Source organism: Bidens hawaiensis, unplaced genomic scaffold (genome assembly GCF_021521415.1).
Source record: "Bidens hawaiensis isolate Kalapana, Puna unplaced genomic scaffold, B.hawaiensis_p1.1 tig00078629_1, whole genome shotgun sequence".
In the NCBI taxonomy this organism is placed as follows: domain Eukaryota; kingdom Viridiplantae; phylum Streptophyta; class Magnoliopsida; order Asterales; family Asteraceae; genus Bidens; species Bidens hawaiensis.
Window position 1 is genome coordinate 24,009 of NW_027503470.1, and position 12,371 is coordinate 36,379.

The 12,371-nt window shown below is 33.8% G+C and overlaps 2 protein-coding genes across 2 annotated transcripts; both read right to left on the reverse strand.

Annotated features, from left to right (window-relative positions):
• Positions 1-2,624: 2,624 nt before the first annotated feature.
• On the reverse strand, positions 2,625-7,754 carry LOC143606971 (peptidyl-prolyl cis-trans isomerase CYP59-like). The gene is made up of 10 exons (XM_077082577.1): positions 7,744-7,754; positions 7,538-7,637; positions 7,325-7,447; positions 6,480-6,557; positions 6,355-6,401; positions 6,201-6,256; positions 4,508-4,548; positions 4,306-4,411; positions 4,090-4,225; positions 2,625-3,254 (listed from the first exon to the last, which is right to left on the reverse strand). The coding sequence occupies exons 1-10, from the start codon at positions 7,752-7,754 to the stop codon at positions 2,750-2,752; spliced, it is 1,203 nt and encodes a 400-aa protein (XP_076938692.1). The 3' UTR covers positions 2,625-2,749.
• Positions 7,755-10,660: 2,906 nt separating this feature from the next.
• On the reverse strand, positions 10,661-12,150 carry LOC143606970 (BTB/POZ domain-containing protein At1g04390-like). Its single transcript, XM_077082576.1, has 2 exons — positions 12,077-12,150; positions 10,661-11,190 (listed from the first exon to the last, which is right to left on the reverse strand). Exons 1-2 carry the CDS (start codon positions 12,109-12,111, stop codon positions 10,764-10,766), a joined length of 462 nt encoding a protein of 153 aa, XP_076938691.1. The 5' UTR covers positions 12,112-12,150; the 3' UTR covers positions 10,661-10,763.
• Positions 12,151-12,371: the final 221 nt, after the last annotated feature.

Consider the following 12,371-nt stretch of genomic DNA (forward strand, 5'->3'; position numbering starts at 1 on the left):
GGTTACGATTAAGTATAATATAACTTTCTTAAGCAAAGGTTATAGTCAAATAATATTTCTTTATGACTAAGAAATATAATATTCAAAGAGTATAGTTAAATTAATATTTCTTCTTGAAGAAGAAACTCAGAATAGACGTTTCTTCATGAAGAAGAAACGAAGTATATAATTGATAAATAAAGGGACTAAAGGTCCAAATGTTTTATTTAAACAAATGATTTTATCAATGTTAAAGCTATACAAAACAGACTAAAGGTCTGAAGCTAGATCCCGTTGATCTAGTTATTTATAAAAATGTTATTCTCGTACTATAGGTCTGAGGTAACAAAACAAGAAGAAGAATCAGAAAACAGGAATCAATATAAGAAACTGATTATAAACAGAAAAGGTGAATACGCCCCAAACATTTTATACTAAGTCAGAATGTTTGCATAGAATTTATGAATCCTTAAAACTTTGTGTACAATAATAAGAAACTAACACTCTGATTAAGAGTATACATATGTCTGGATCCAAACATACATGGTGACTCGGCATTTCCCTGAGGCCATGCATATCATCAACATGCCTCTGAAGGTCTACGGGACTGTTCAGAGAAATGATATTGTGTATATAATTAATTGTACATGGTACTTAGGGTAATTTGATCCCAATTCAGTTGGGTGCCTAATGAGTAGTCACAAAGGTATTATTGTTGGTTTCACAAAAGTATTGAAAAGATATTTTTAGAGTCAGCGTTATTCACCAGCTTGTGCTGACGTATTTTCCCACCCATGTTACAGGGAAACAAGAAAGGTTAGAACAGACAAGCAAAAAGGAATAAGAAAATTGGAGTTATAGTCATTAGATGCTATCTGATGGCTCGGTATTTTATTTGAAAATATTATAAAAGAATTGTGTTTTATAAAGAAATGTATTTGAAATATCAAGCAGGTATTTAAACCCGACATTTTAATAAGTTTTCAAAGTAATAATATTTTATTAAATACTTCCGCTAAATTTAAACCGCGATTCTGATATATTACAAAACAGGTACCAACTTGTGGTCACGCGCCCAGGCCCTAAAGTGGGGTGTGACATTTATTAAATGAGCTTATTTTTAGGCTTGAGCTCGGGCTCGGGCTCAATAAAGCTCGGCTCGAACGAGCTTTTTAACGAGCCGATCTCGAGTAGCTCGCGAGCAGCTCGACTCATTTGCACCCCTAATTGTTCTTGTATATTCTATTAAATTATTTTTATACTACGTCTAAGTTATTGTAATATTTTATTTTCCATATTTAAATTTAATGACATCGAACAGTTCTTTAATCTGGTCAACCGGTGATTAGGAAGACGACCAGTTTGATGTTTGGTCTAATTATGAAAACATTGATTATATGTTTATGTGTAAATTTTAACGTGTTAGGACTTGCTATTAAGTTAACCAATCAAATTAATTTGGGTTGAAGTTGTGCATTTATGGTTTATTGCTGAAATTTTTAGAAAAATACGACTAACCCGACCCAAAAACTTTGACCCCAACCTAAAAACTTTGAAATTGTACGTTTTGGGATTATGATTTGTGACCCGACCCGAAAAATTTGACACCATATGGTAATAAACCCAACCACCGAAAATTTCGAATCCACTAAAAAACATTTCTGGCTCCGTCACTGCTTATAACAAGATATATTTTTCGATGACCAATCTACAAAACTAAAGATATGTGCTATTACTATGGTCATGTCACGTTTATTAATGTTAAAACCTAATCTCTCTTTTCATGTAACCAAATAGACTCTCATAATAAGATAACGACAATTTAAATTTAAAAAATGTAATATCTATAATACTATAATAATCAATACTCACTTTATCACATCTGATTCAAACTCTAGTTAAAATACAACATAGAAGATTAATACAAGGTTAACATGATCAAACGCAATGTAGAAAATTAATACAATATTATTTGTTGTACCAACTAGTGTTAAAATATGCGTTAAGTGTAAATGAATAAATAAATAAATACCCTTTAATAGGATATTTGTTTTGTGTGTTTTGTTATCTTTACATTAGTTAGTATTTCAATGTCAGTATCATCGAATAAATACGCATTGGAGGCTTACAAGTTACAACAACTACTACTAAACATTCAATCATATTGGTGTATCAATACTGTCTTAAAGCATGCTTAAGATTAAGTTTTAAAAAACTTATTGGTTTATTGGTGTTTTTAAAAAACAATAAGTTAAAAAAAAAATATTTGCCAATCACAAAAATCTTTTTTATTTTAGTTTTTTAAAAGGACTAAAAAACTATTTTCTGAAAACCAAAAAAATTAGCTTTTTAAAATTACTTTTTGAAAAAGCCAATAAATTATTTTGAAACTCAATCCCAAACATGCTAAATAAGACAGGAAATGGAAATCACTCGCAGTTGTGACACGATAAGTATGAACATATAATATAGTAAGATGCTATGATATTCTTTTCATTTTTCTGACCTTCAACTCCCTACATTACATGTAAGGTTGGAATGTCTTATATTTATTTTGTCACTCGGTTTAAAATAATTTGACAAATGATATAAAAAGAAGAAAGAACTTTTAACAAATTCATAAATTCAATAGTTCATACCCAAAATCTAGAAAGGAAAGACAAACTGCAAAGTAACAACAAAGGGAATCAGGATAGTGTCTTCTATAATGGTCAGAAAAAAACACATTATCCAACTCATACCCTTACTCATATAATCAAAAACCATCCATTTATTCCCTCCTACTACGATCCCTATTATCATATTTTGTGCTGCTTTTAACACGATCACGATCACGATCTCCCTCCTTGCTCCTCTTATGCCCGACATCATCTTCGTGTGTTGTTCTTCTATACGACTCATCTCTTCCACTATCCTTTTTCCTATCATACTCATCTTCCCTATATCTTTTCCTGTCATCCCTACTGTCACGCCTCCTATCATCATCACGGGTTCTATCTCTATCATTATTCCTAGATGTTCTATGATCCGACTCGTCTCTCTTGTAATCTCTTCTTCCCTCTGATGTGCGGTGCCTATCATCTCGCCTATGCTCTCTTCTTCTTTCATCCACCGAGTCTTTATGTTTGTACTCGTTTTTATTTGTTTCATTTGACGCCCGGTGACTCGGTTTTCGATACGCGTTACGGTCATCCGCCTCATGTCTTGGCGGCTTCTTTCTTTGTGGACTTCCATGAGTGTCATCATCAAACACCATGTCATACCTGTAAAAACAACTTTGTGTTAGTCTTAGAGAGCATGCAGACCTTGATTTAAACAAACAAACATGGGTGGCACAATTTTGACCCGTTTACTTATGGCCTGTAAATGAACCGAACATTTTCAGTGAACAGCTTGTTAACCGTTCGGCCAGAAGTTCTTTTATGTTCATTTACTTAATAAATGAACAAACATGAACAAAAACTTTTTTCACTGAGTTAAACAAACGAACATGAGCACGTCTTGTTCGTTCATTTATGTTCGTGAACATTCTTTCATATAAAATTTTTTATGTTCATTCATTTTACTTTCATATATGTTTGTTTAAGTTCGTTCGTTTGCATTCGTTAATATATTCATTAAAATTTTTTGGTCCATTACAACTAAGTCTAGCTTTAATAACTTTCTAGGCCCAACACAATGTTCTCCACGTTACTTTAACTGATTTTAGCAAAGTCATGTTCTTTCATCTATGTTCAATTATGTTCGTTTCATAAACTGTTCGTTTATATTATTAATAAACGTAAGTAACAAACATAAACAAGCACGAACATGTTCATTTTCTTAACTGACAAACACGAACAAGAAAAACTTGTTTGTTTATTTGTTCCATTGTTCGTGTTCGATCGTTTGCTCGGTTAAAGTTATACGAAAGAACACAATCACACTTCGTTCGTGTTCATTCGGTCCGTTTACAAGCCTGCTTATGGGTGGGTTAATCTAAGATGTGGGCTAATCTTTATTTAGAGTGGTCAAGCAGCTCAAACGGTCAACTAAAAAAACACTTGATTTGACCCATTACCGGCCTACCCATCTTGCCACCTCAAAGTGCATGCATAGAGGTTTACATACCTTGAGTCGTTGCCACCTTTTCTAGAAATATCATCATCCTTCAAGATGTACTTTGGAGGTTGTTTGTCATCAGAGATTCCGGTACAGTCTTTTGCAATATGATCAAGGGAACCACATTTAAAGCAACCTTTACCAGCTACAATAAAACCAAAAATAAACGTTTAATAAAAGAAAGAGTTAAATATAAGAACTTAAGTCCAGCCAAACCATTTTTACCTGTTCCAGACCGATTCCCTTTACGCCTGTACTGGTTCCACATTCTTGACACACTTTGACTGAAATCCACGTGTATTCTCCTATCATCTATTAATGCATTATCCATCTGTCATCATATATTGTAAATAATCTTTAGAAATATCATATTTCTAGCTACACATTTCTTTAATGACATAAAACATGAAAATAGAACCATGTGTACCTTGAAGTATGCTTGCTCACAAGCTTCTTTGTCCTCAAACTCTGAAATATAAATACAAATGACAATTTCAGATTAAAATTAAACCAACTAAAAAGTAAAAAACAATATAAAGGGTCAACTTCATATATACCCCTATAAACGTAGAAAATATCAAATATACCCATCACCCATGCAAAACTAATAATATAATACATGCCGTTACGAAGTAAATAGAATATGAAATACACTTAATTCATTAAAAGCATTAATTGAATGCCTATTTTACTCTTATTTTTCTAAATCTTTAAAATTTTAAGGAAAATTGGTTTTAAATACTCCAAACTATGCTCTATTGGCAAATAATGGTTCCAACTTAACATTTGGCTAGTGATGGTCCCAACTAAAGGTGTATTCATTTTTAACGGTCCGCGACTAACAAAAAGTTAACTCCGTTAATCTGATGCCTACGTGGCGCGCTTTGTTGTCATAAACTTGAGTACGTGGCAGCTTACGTGGCAATAAAGCATAATAATAATAATAATAATAATAATAATAATAATAATAACAACAACAGCTTGGACATCAACCATCTTCCTTCATTCATCCATCCTCCACCACCTTACCACAAAGACCCATCAACCGCCACCATCACTACCACCTGCGATTGATGGCGAGCCGAGTAGATTTGGAGCGATGTACCAGGCACCAACACTAGGGTGTTGGCAAGCAGATATGAAGGGGTTTACCAAGAGATGGCGAGCCGAGTAAATAGCAGGTTTGTAGCAGGCTGGACTATTTGTTTGCCAATGTCGTATTGAAGCTTAGCCGGGATCGATTTGTGTCTCCGGTGAATGTGGTGGCAGAAGTCTGAATATGTATTCCGGCGTTGTTAGGTTTTGATATAAATTAGGGCTTTTTGTTAAGGAATTGAATTAGGGCTTGCTGGTCTTATAATTGATTTTGATTAATGAGAAGGTGGTTGTGGTGCTAGGGTTTGGTGGCGGTAGGTGGTGGTGGGTGGTGTTGGTATCTGGTTGAATTCCAGAAAATAAAGAGAGAGAGAGAGAGAGGGAGGGAGAGAGAGAGAGAGAAATAAATAAAAGAAAGAAACTTTGCCACTTAAGCAGCCACATACTCAGTTTTTTACAACATAGCGTGCCACGTAAGCATCATTCTAACGGAGTTAACTTTTCGTTAGTCGCGGACCGTTGAAAATAAATACACATTTAGTTGGGACCGTCACTAACCAAGTGTTAAGTTGGGACTGTTATTTGCCAATAGAGTATAGTTGGGAGTATTTAAAACCAATTTTCCAAATTTTAAATATGCCCATCTATAACTTTAATATTTTTTATTTGCCCGTGTTTAGCTTAAATCTTTACCCATTTTTTAACATATTTTTTTTTATCATGCAGTTATCTGGTTCAAGTTTGATTCTCTGATTCAAATATACAGCTTCCATTGTTAGATTATCCATCATCGAGAGAATAAAAGGAAGACGACAGTTTGGTTTGCTTGGTTATCATAGAAGTCAATCCAAATAAAAAAAATAGGGTTCACACAAATATAATGAAAATGAATAGAATGGTCATTAAGTAAAAATTCAAAACTGGGTATATATGACATTTTTAGTTTTAATTGGGTGTATGTTATATATGAAATTAATTCTTAAAAATATCAATAGCTACAAGAATGATAAAGATAAAAGACTCACCAACAAAGGCATAGCACAAGCTATCTCCAGTTTTATAGTCACGGATTATATCAGCTCTGCAAAAGTTCATAATATTATATTATTATAGAAATTATTACTCTTTAACAAACAGAAAATAGGCCTGGTCAATTAGAAAGATTCAAGATTTTATAACTTACGAGGTCTTCCAAACCGAGAAAAAATGGTATTCAGATCCTCATCCTGTGATATAAAAGATAGAAAATTAAAAAAGAAAGTATAATCATTAAATATACTTAGTTAAACGGTTAAACAACTTACTTCAGTTACAGGATTTAGTTTGCATACAAAGAGCACATTATCAGGAGGTTTAATCTCCGCATCTGGAATATCGCCTATCTGGAACGCCAAAATAAATGACAAAGTGTGAAACTGTGAATGTCTTATGTTGACTAGAGGTAGCAAAGTAGACAGGTCAAGTGGGACGCATAACGGGTCAAAACAAGTAGTTTTATCGCATATTTCAAAATGGGTTGAGTTGACCTGAAAGACTTTATGTCCAAAATTTTCAAACTTTTTAAATTAGGCCTGTAAACAGATCGAACGTTTGGTGAACTGTTTAGCGGGGAGTTTGATTATGTTCGTTTATATAATAACGAATGAACACGAACACATGGCTCATTCGTTCATTTAGGTTCGGGATCGTTCGTTTACAATGGTTCAGTTAAGTTCGTTTTATGTTCATTCATGTATGCTCACTTATGTAGTTTACATTTGTTAATGCATTCAATTAAATATTCTTGGCACATTACAAGTTAGTCTAGTTTTAATTATTTTTATGCACCACACATTGTTGTTCACATTTATTTTAGTTGGTTTTAGCTCAGTTATGTTCATTTACCTATGTTCAGTAATGTTTATTCGTTTACGTTCGTGAACCGTTCGTTTACATTGTTAATTAAGGAACATAAACGAAAATGTTCATATTCTTAATGAACGAGCACGAACATAAAAACCCTGCTAATTTAATTGTAATTGTCCGTTTGGTTCATTTACAGGCCCATATCTAATCACTTGGTGTGTCAAATATGTCTCTACACAAACTATTTTATTTCACGAATAATTAATATGCTATAACAATAATCATTAAAATAAACGATACGTACACTTTCAAGCACAACTGCTCTAGAATGTGCTTCTTTGTCCCGAATGACCTGCTCAAGTTCTGCTGCATCCAATTGCTCATCCAACGGCACCCAATCATCTTCAAGCCTTACTTCATCATCAACCTATATTTGTAACAAATTATTAAACATTATAAACTCAAAAAATATCAAACTTGTAACCCTTTGTGGTCATTTATAATTATAATTTATTACCTCATCTTTTGGCTTTCCTTCAGGTGAAGCATCTGGAACTAGCTCAGCTAACTGTTCAGGATCCTCAAAAGGATCATCAAGTATATAAGCGTGCTTGATGCTGTGACAAAATTTATTAGTTATGTAAGTTAGTAGAAGTTTAAAATCATAGTATGAGAATGTTTGATGTACGGTATGTTTTTATATGGTCTGTTTTTATCGTCTACATAAGCTTCATTTATCCTGGTGAGAGTTTCAAACCCTTCAGCCACCTCACCAAACACCAATAGCAGTTGAACAGCATATATCAATATAAGATGCTACAATTTACTAAGTAATAAATAATCAAAAAACATATCATGAACCATAACACTTACAGTCTTCTTGCCATCCAGATAGTCAAGATCATCACGCAGTGTAATATAAAACTGAAAAACATAAAATGTAACAGTGAGTATGCACTTTTATAACATATTACACTAAAAAATCATTTTTACAATACATTGTAAAATTTAATCTAACAGGAGTACAAAAACAATGTTAAAGTACCTGTGAAGCATTAAGATTCTCTCCAGCACTAGCCATGGCAATCGTACCCGTCTTTGTATGCTTTAGATCCAGTTGAATCTCATCTTGAAAAATACGAGCTTGATCACCATACAAGAATCTGAAACATAAAGCCATAAAAATGCTAATTTGCACCAAGCCTTGACTGTTTAACTAACGATTAAGTTTCTTAATTCAGCCACAAGCGAACTAAATATTTGGTTCTATAAAGTTTTATATTCAAATTCAAGCCACCTGAACCAAGCTAGCAGAATAAACACAATTCACACACAAATCTTAAATTTACTAGCAATCCTTTCATAATCCATTAAGCTGATATTAAATCTAGCGATCGCTTATGTAAAATGAAGGGACTACATTTTAAGCGAATATAATGAAGAGAAGCCCCCAATATATACTACATGACAGAAACAAGTAAGAAAGCGTAGAGAAAGTAACCTAAGTCGGGCCTGTAAGTTACAGACGAATAAAAACCCTAACTATGCAATACTAATAACCTAAGCAGTTTAATCCGATGTTATGTGTTCACTTATTTCCAAATACCAAATGCGTGGGCCATTAACAAAGACTAAATTGAAAAGTAAGTTCATTCTTATGATTATGAGTAAAGAAAAGACACATTTTCTAAAAGGATATCTAATTTTTTTTTTATAAAAATGTAATCTTTTGCATTGGTTATTACTTATTATATATCTAACTAGTTCATAATGTGGGGATTGTCGAGCTTCTTATTGAAAGGACTACTCACATCCTTTACTAAGCGCGAATTGTTCCTTGCTGACCAATGAATCAATCACCAGTTCCGTGGTTGAATGTTTCCAATTTTGGAGTCGGGCTTCTCCACTTTATAAGTGAGTGTTACCCTTTTCGGACGCACGAAGATGTGAAAGTCAAGGCGTTTTAGTCTAACCGCTTTATTAGTTAGTTTATTATTTACACCGGTTCATATTTAACCGCTTTAAATGAGGTTTATATGCACTAGTGAAATCTAATTGGCATGAGGAACATACTATTAGAAGCGGTTTCTGGTGTGTAACCGCTTATAATAAAAATCTAACTGTTTCTATAGAGCTTTTTTGTTGTATAGTTTATAGATTCACACATAAATAAAGAGATGGGATTACATATGTAGAGAATCACCACATTATAATTCGTTCATAATAGTTATGAAGTACGATACACTTTTACATATAACACAAAATGACCATATAAAACATAAAAAGACATTCTAGTAAAAGAGATGTCTTGTTGAATTGTTTTAGACCACGGCTGTACCTCAAGCATGTCAAACTGTCATCTATAGTTTATTTCTGTAACTAGTGTGGTACCCAAGTGTTGCGCTGAGTAGTTCGTAAAACCTCAAAGTTGAAGTCGGGTGTTGGTAAATTCCGAGTGTTATGTAGGTGAGTCGATGCAAATTCAGTTAGTATTGTTTACGTTCGTTATGGTATAGACACCGTTGGTAAAATCTTAGCGTTAAACCCCAAAAAATATATTCATCTAATTATAATATAAAAAATAAAATAATTCAAAATGACATTTGTTTGGTCGGTAAACCTAGTCGGTGGTAAACCCAAGCGTGTCACTTCCATAAATTGAGACGGTAATTGGACACGAATTTTATTAGTTTTGGGTATGTTCGTTACGCTACTGGAGCTACTAAAGGGAAAAATATAAAAATTTATTGACCCAAAGGGGTGGTGTTGCTCGGTAAACTCGAGCTTGCGTTGCCGGTCCCGAACGTTGAGTCCGTAAGTCTATGCGAATTTGGTTGGTTGTTGTCACGTCCGTTACGTTATCGGAAACAAAAAAAACAAATCGTTCAGTCATCTTTCGTATGTTTGTTTTGATACCGAAATGGAAAAAAAATAATACTATGAACAAGTAAGGTGGCGCCAAGTGGCCTAATGACGGCTTAGCGGCACCAAACTTGTAATTCGTATATATATAGTGGCATTCTATTTTGTCGGGTGACCGGACCCAATCGGAAAATTTTAACGGTAAGTTGATAGACATCAGAGCACAAAATGTTGTTGAGTTGGGTAAAAGACAACCAATAATAATTTATGATAACTTTTGAGTTCTAGTTCTTCCATTTTGTTCAATCAGTTTGTTAAGCCAGTTCATGACTAACAAGCTCAAAGCAAATATTCAAGCCTAAACTATTACCGTTTAAACAGTAAAGCTCAAGCCAAGCTTTTAACTCATCTAGGCTCATCAAACAATCGAGCGGAAGCCCGGTTCTTACACACCATTTTACAAGTAGAGCTTAAATTTAAACTTCAGACTTAATCCAAGCCAGGCGGGGCTTTATAAATTAGAAAGACCCAAGCTCGAGTATTGCTAAGTTCAGGATCGTCTTAGCTTGTTTACACCTCTAGAAACTATAAACAACTTGTGAAATGCTCAGTCGCCAACCACCATTGAGTTATTTTGTAACTAACTTTGACCCGTTTTTTATACAAACATTTTCAGGCCCGTTTTCTCCTTAAAGACTTAAACTATATCCCGATTCAACTCAGAAAAACAAAAGATACACAGACTAGCCCATTTCCAGTTGTTTAGGTCGGATATTCCAAAAATTACATGACTACTTGAAAGTTGTTATTTCCATGAAAATTTCAGACATCACCATCTATCAATAATCTATATAACCTCTATATATTATAAACTGAATACCTCATTGAGATAGTCTAGCAACAGATGCAGCACGCACTATATCAACAAGCTGTTCATCAAGTTCTAGAAGCTGCCCTGAGTTTCTAAGATGATGATACGATGGTGCCATAAACTTAGCAGCCAACTCAACCAAATCCCACTGGCAACAATCAGCACCAATTTGAATCATTTTAGTTGCCATGTTAACTGAATCTAAGCAATTCATAATTACTTCTAAACATTCTTTGTGAAGGTCTTCTAGAAGCCAACTGTCTGATAAACAGTACAGTTCAACATATGGAATGACTTGTTCTAACTTCACTTGTTCGTCTAGGTTATGCCATAAACAACCGTGTTTGGGTTTTGGAACAAGTTTACCAGAATACAGCCAGTTTACTAGCCGAACTAGTGCGTTCCAACCGAGGTCAATCTTTATACTTTCAGACTGGCTGCAAATTAAAGATATATGATGAAACAGTCTAATGAAATATGCAAATCTAAGACTAAATATGAATACAATCGTGGTTTAAAAAATCGTGAGGCTGTATACTATGTACAACCAGAATATGCATATCTTTTATATATATATCAGCATTTTTATCAAGTAAGCATATTATATTTTCCCATCCCTTTGGTTGTTTCTATATCACAGCCTCCTATAGGCATGTAAACGAACCGAACATTCAGTAAGTCGTAAATCGTTCGGCGGGAAGGTTGGTTATTTAGTAACGGACGAACATGAATAGAAGTTTTTGTTCATTTAGTTAAATGAGTGAACATGAACACATGACTCATTTGTTCATTTATGTTCTTTAATGTTTGTTCACTTAAATTCGTTTTTGTTCATTTGTTTACGTTCATTTATGTTCGTTATTTTACGTTTGTTCGCTTATGTCCGTTAATATATTCCTTTAAATTTTTTAGGCCCATTACAATTTAGTCGTTTTAATAACTTTTTAGCTCCAGCACATTGTGGTTCGACTGGTTCACATTAGTTTTTAATTGGTTTTAGTTCATTATGTTCATTCATCTATAGTTACAGAGTTCATTTATATCCGTGAACCGTTCGTTTATACTGTTAACTAACGAACACGAACCAGAAAACTCATTCATCTAATTGTTCGTGTTAGATCGTTTGTTCGGTTAAAGTTAAACAAACGAACACAAGCATGCTCTGTTCGTGTTCGTTCGGTTCATTTACAGGCCTAGCCTCCTGCAGGCCTAACTTTGACCAAGATGTGCAAGAGACACTGCCTCGAGGCCCTTGCGGCATTTTCCAGATTGTCTCGCGTCTAAGGCACACTTTTTAAAACCAAGATTATAATATATAAGTACCTTTCTTGCATTCCAGAACAAAGCAAAGCGCGCATGTGATCCGAACTTGCACATAAAATGGCCTTATGAGCATGTAAGTGTTGGGTTTCTATGGATATTTTAAACTTAGTTAACCATTTAACTAGTCACAATTAAGGCGGAAGCGTGATATAAACAAACTAAACATATGTATCCATGTGTTTATATATGTATATATTACAAGTTTATAGGAAATGTGTACATGAACAACCTAATTTATTCATGTTATAAGATTACCAATAATCTATTTATTAGAAACCCGAAGCAAGGATCAAAT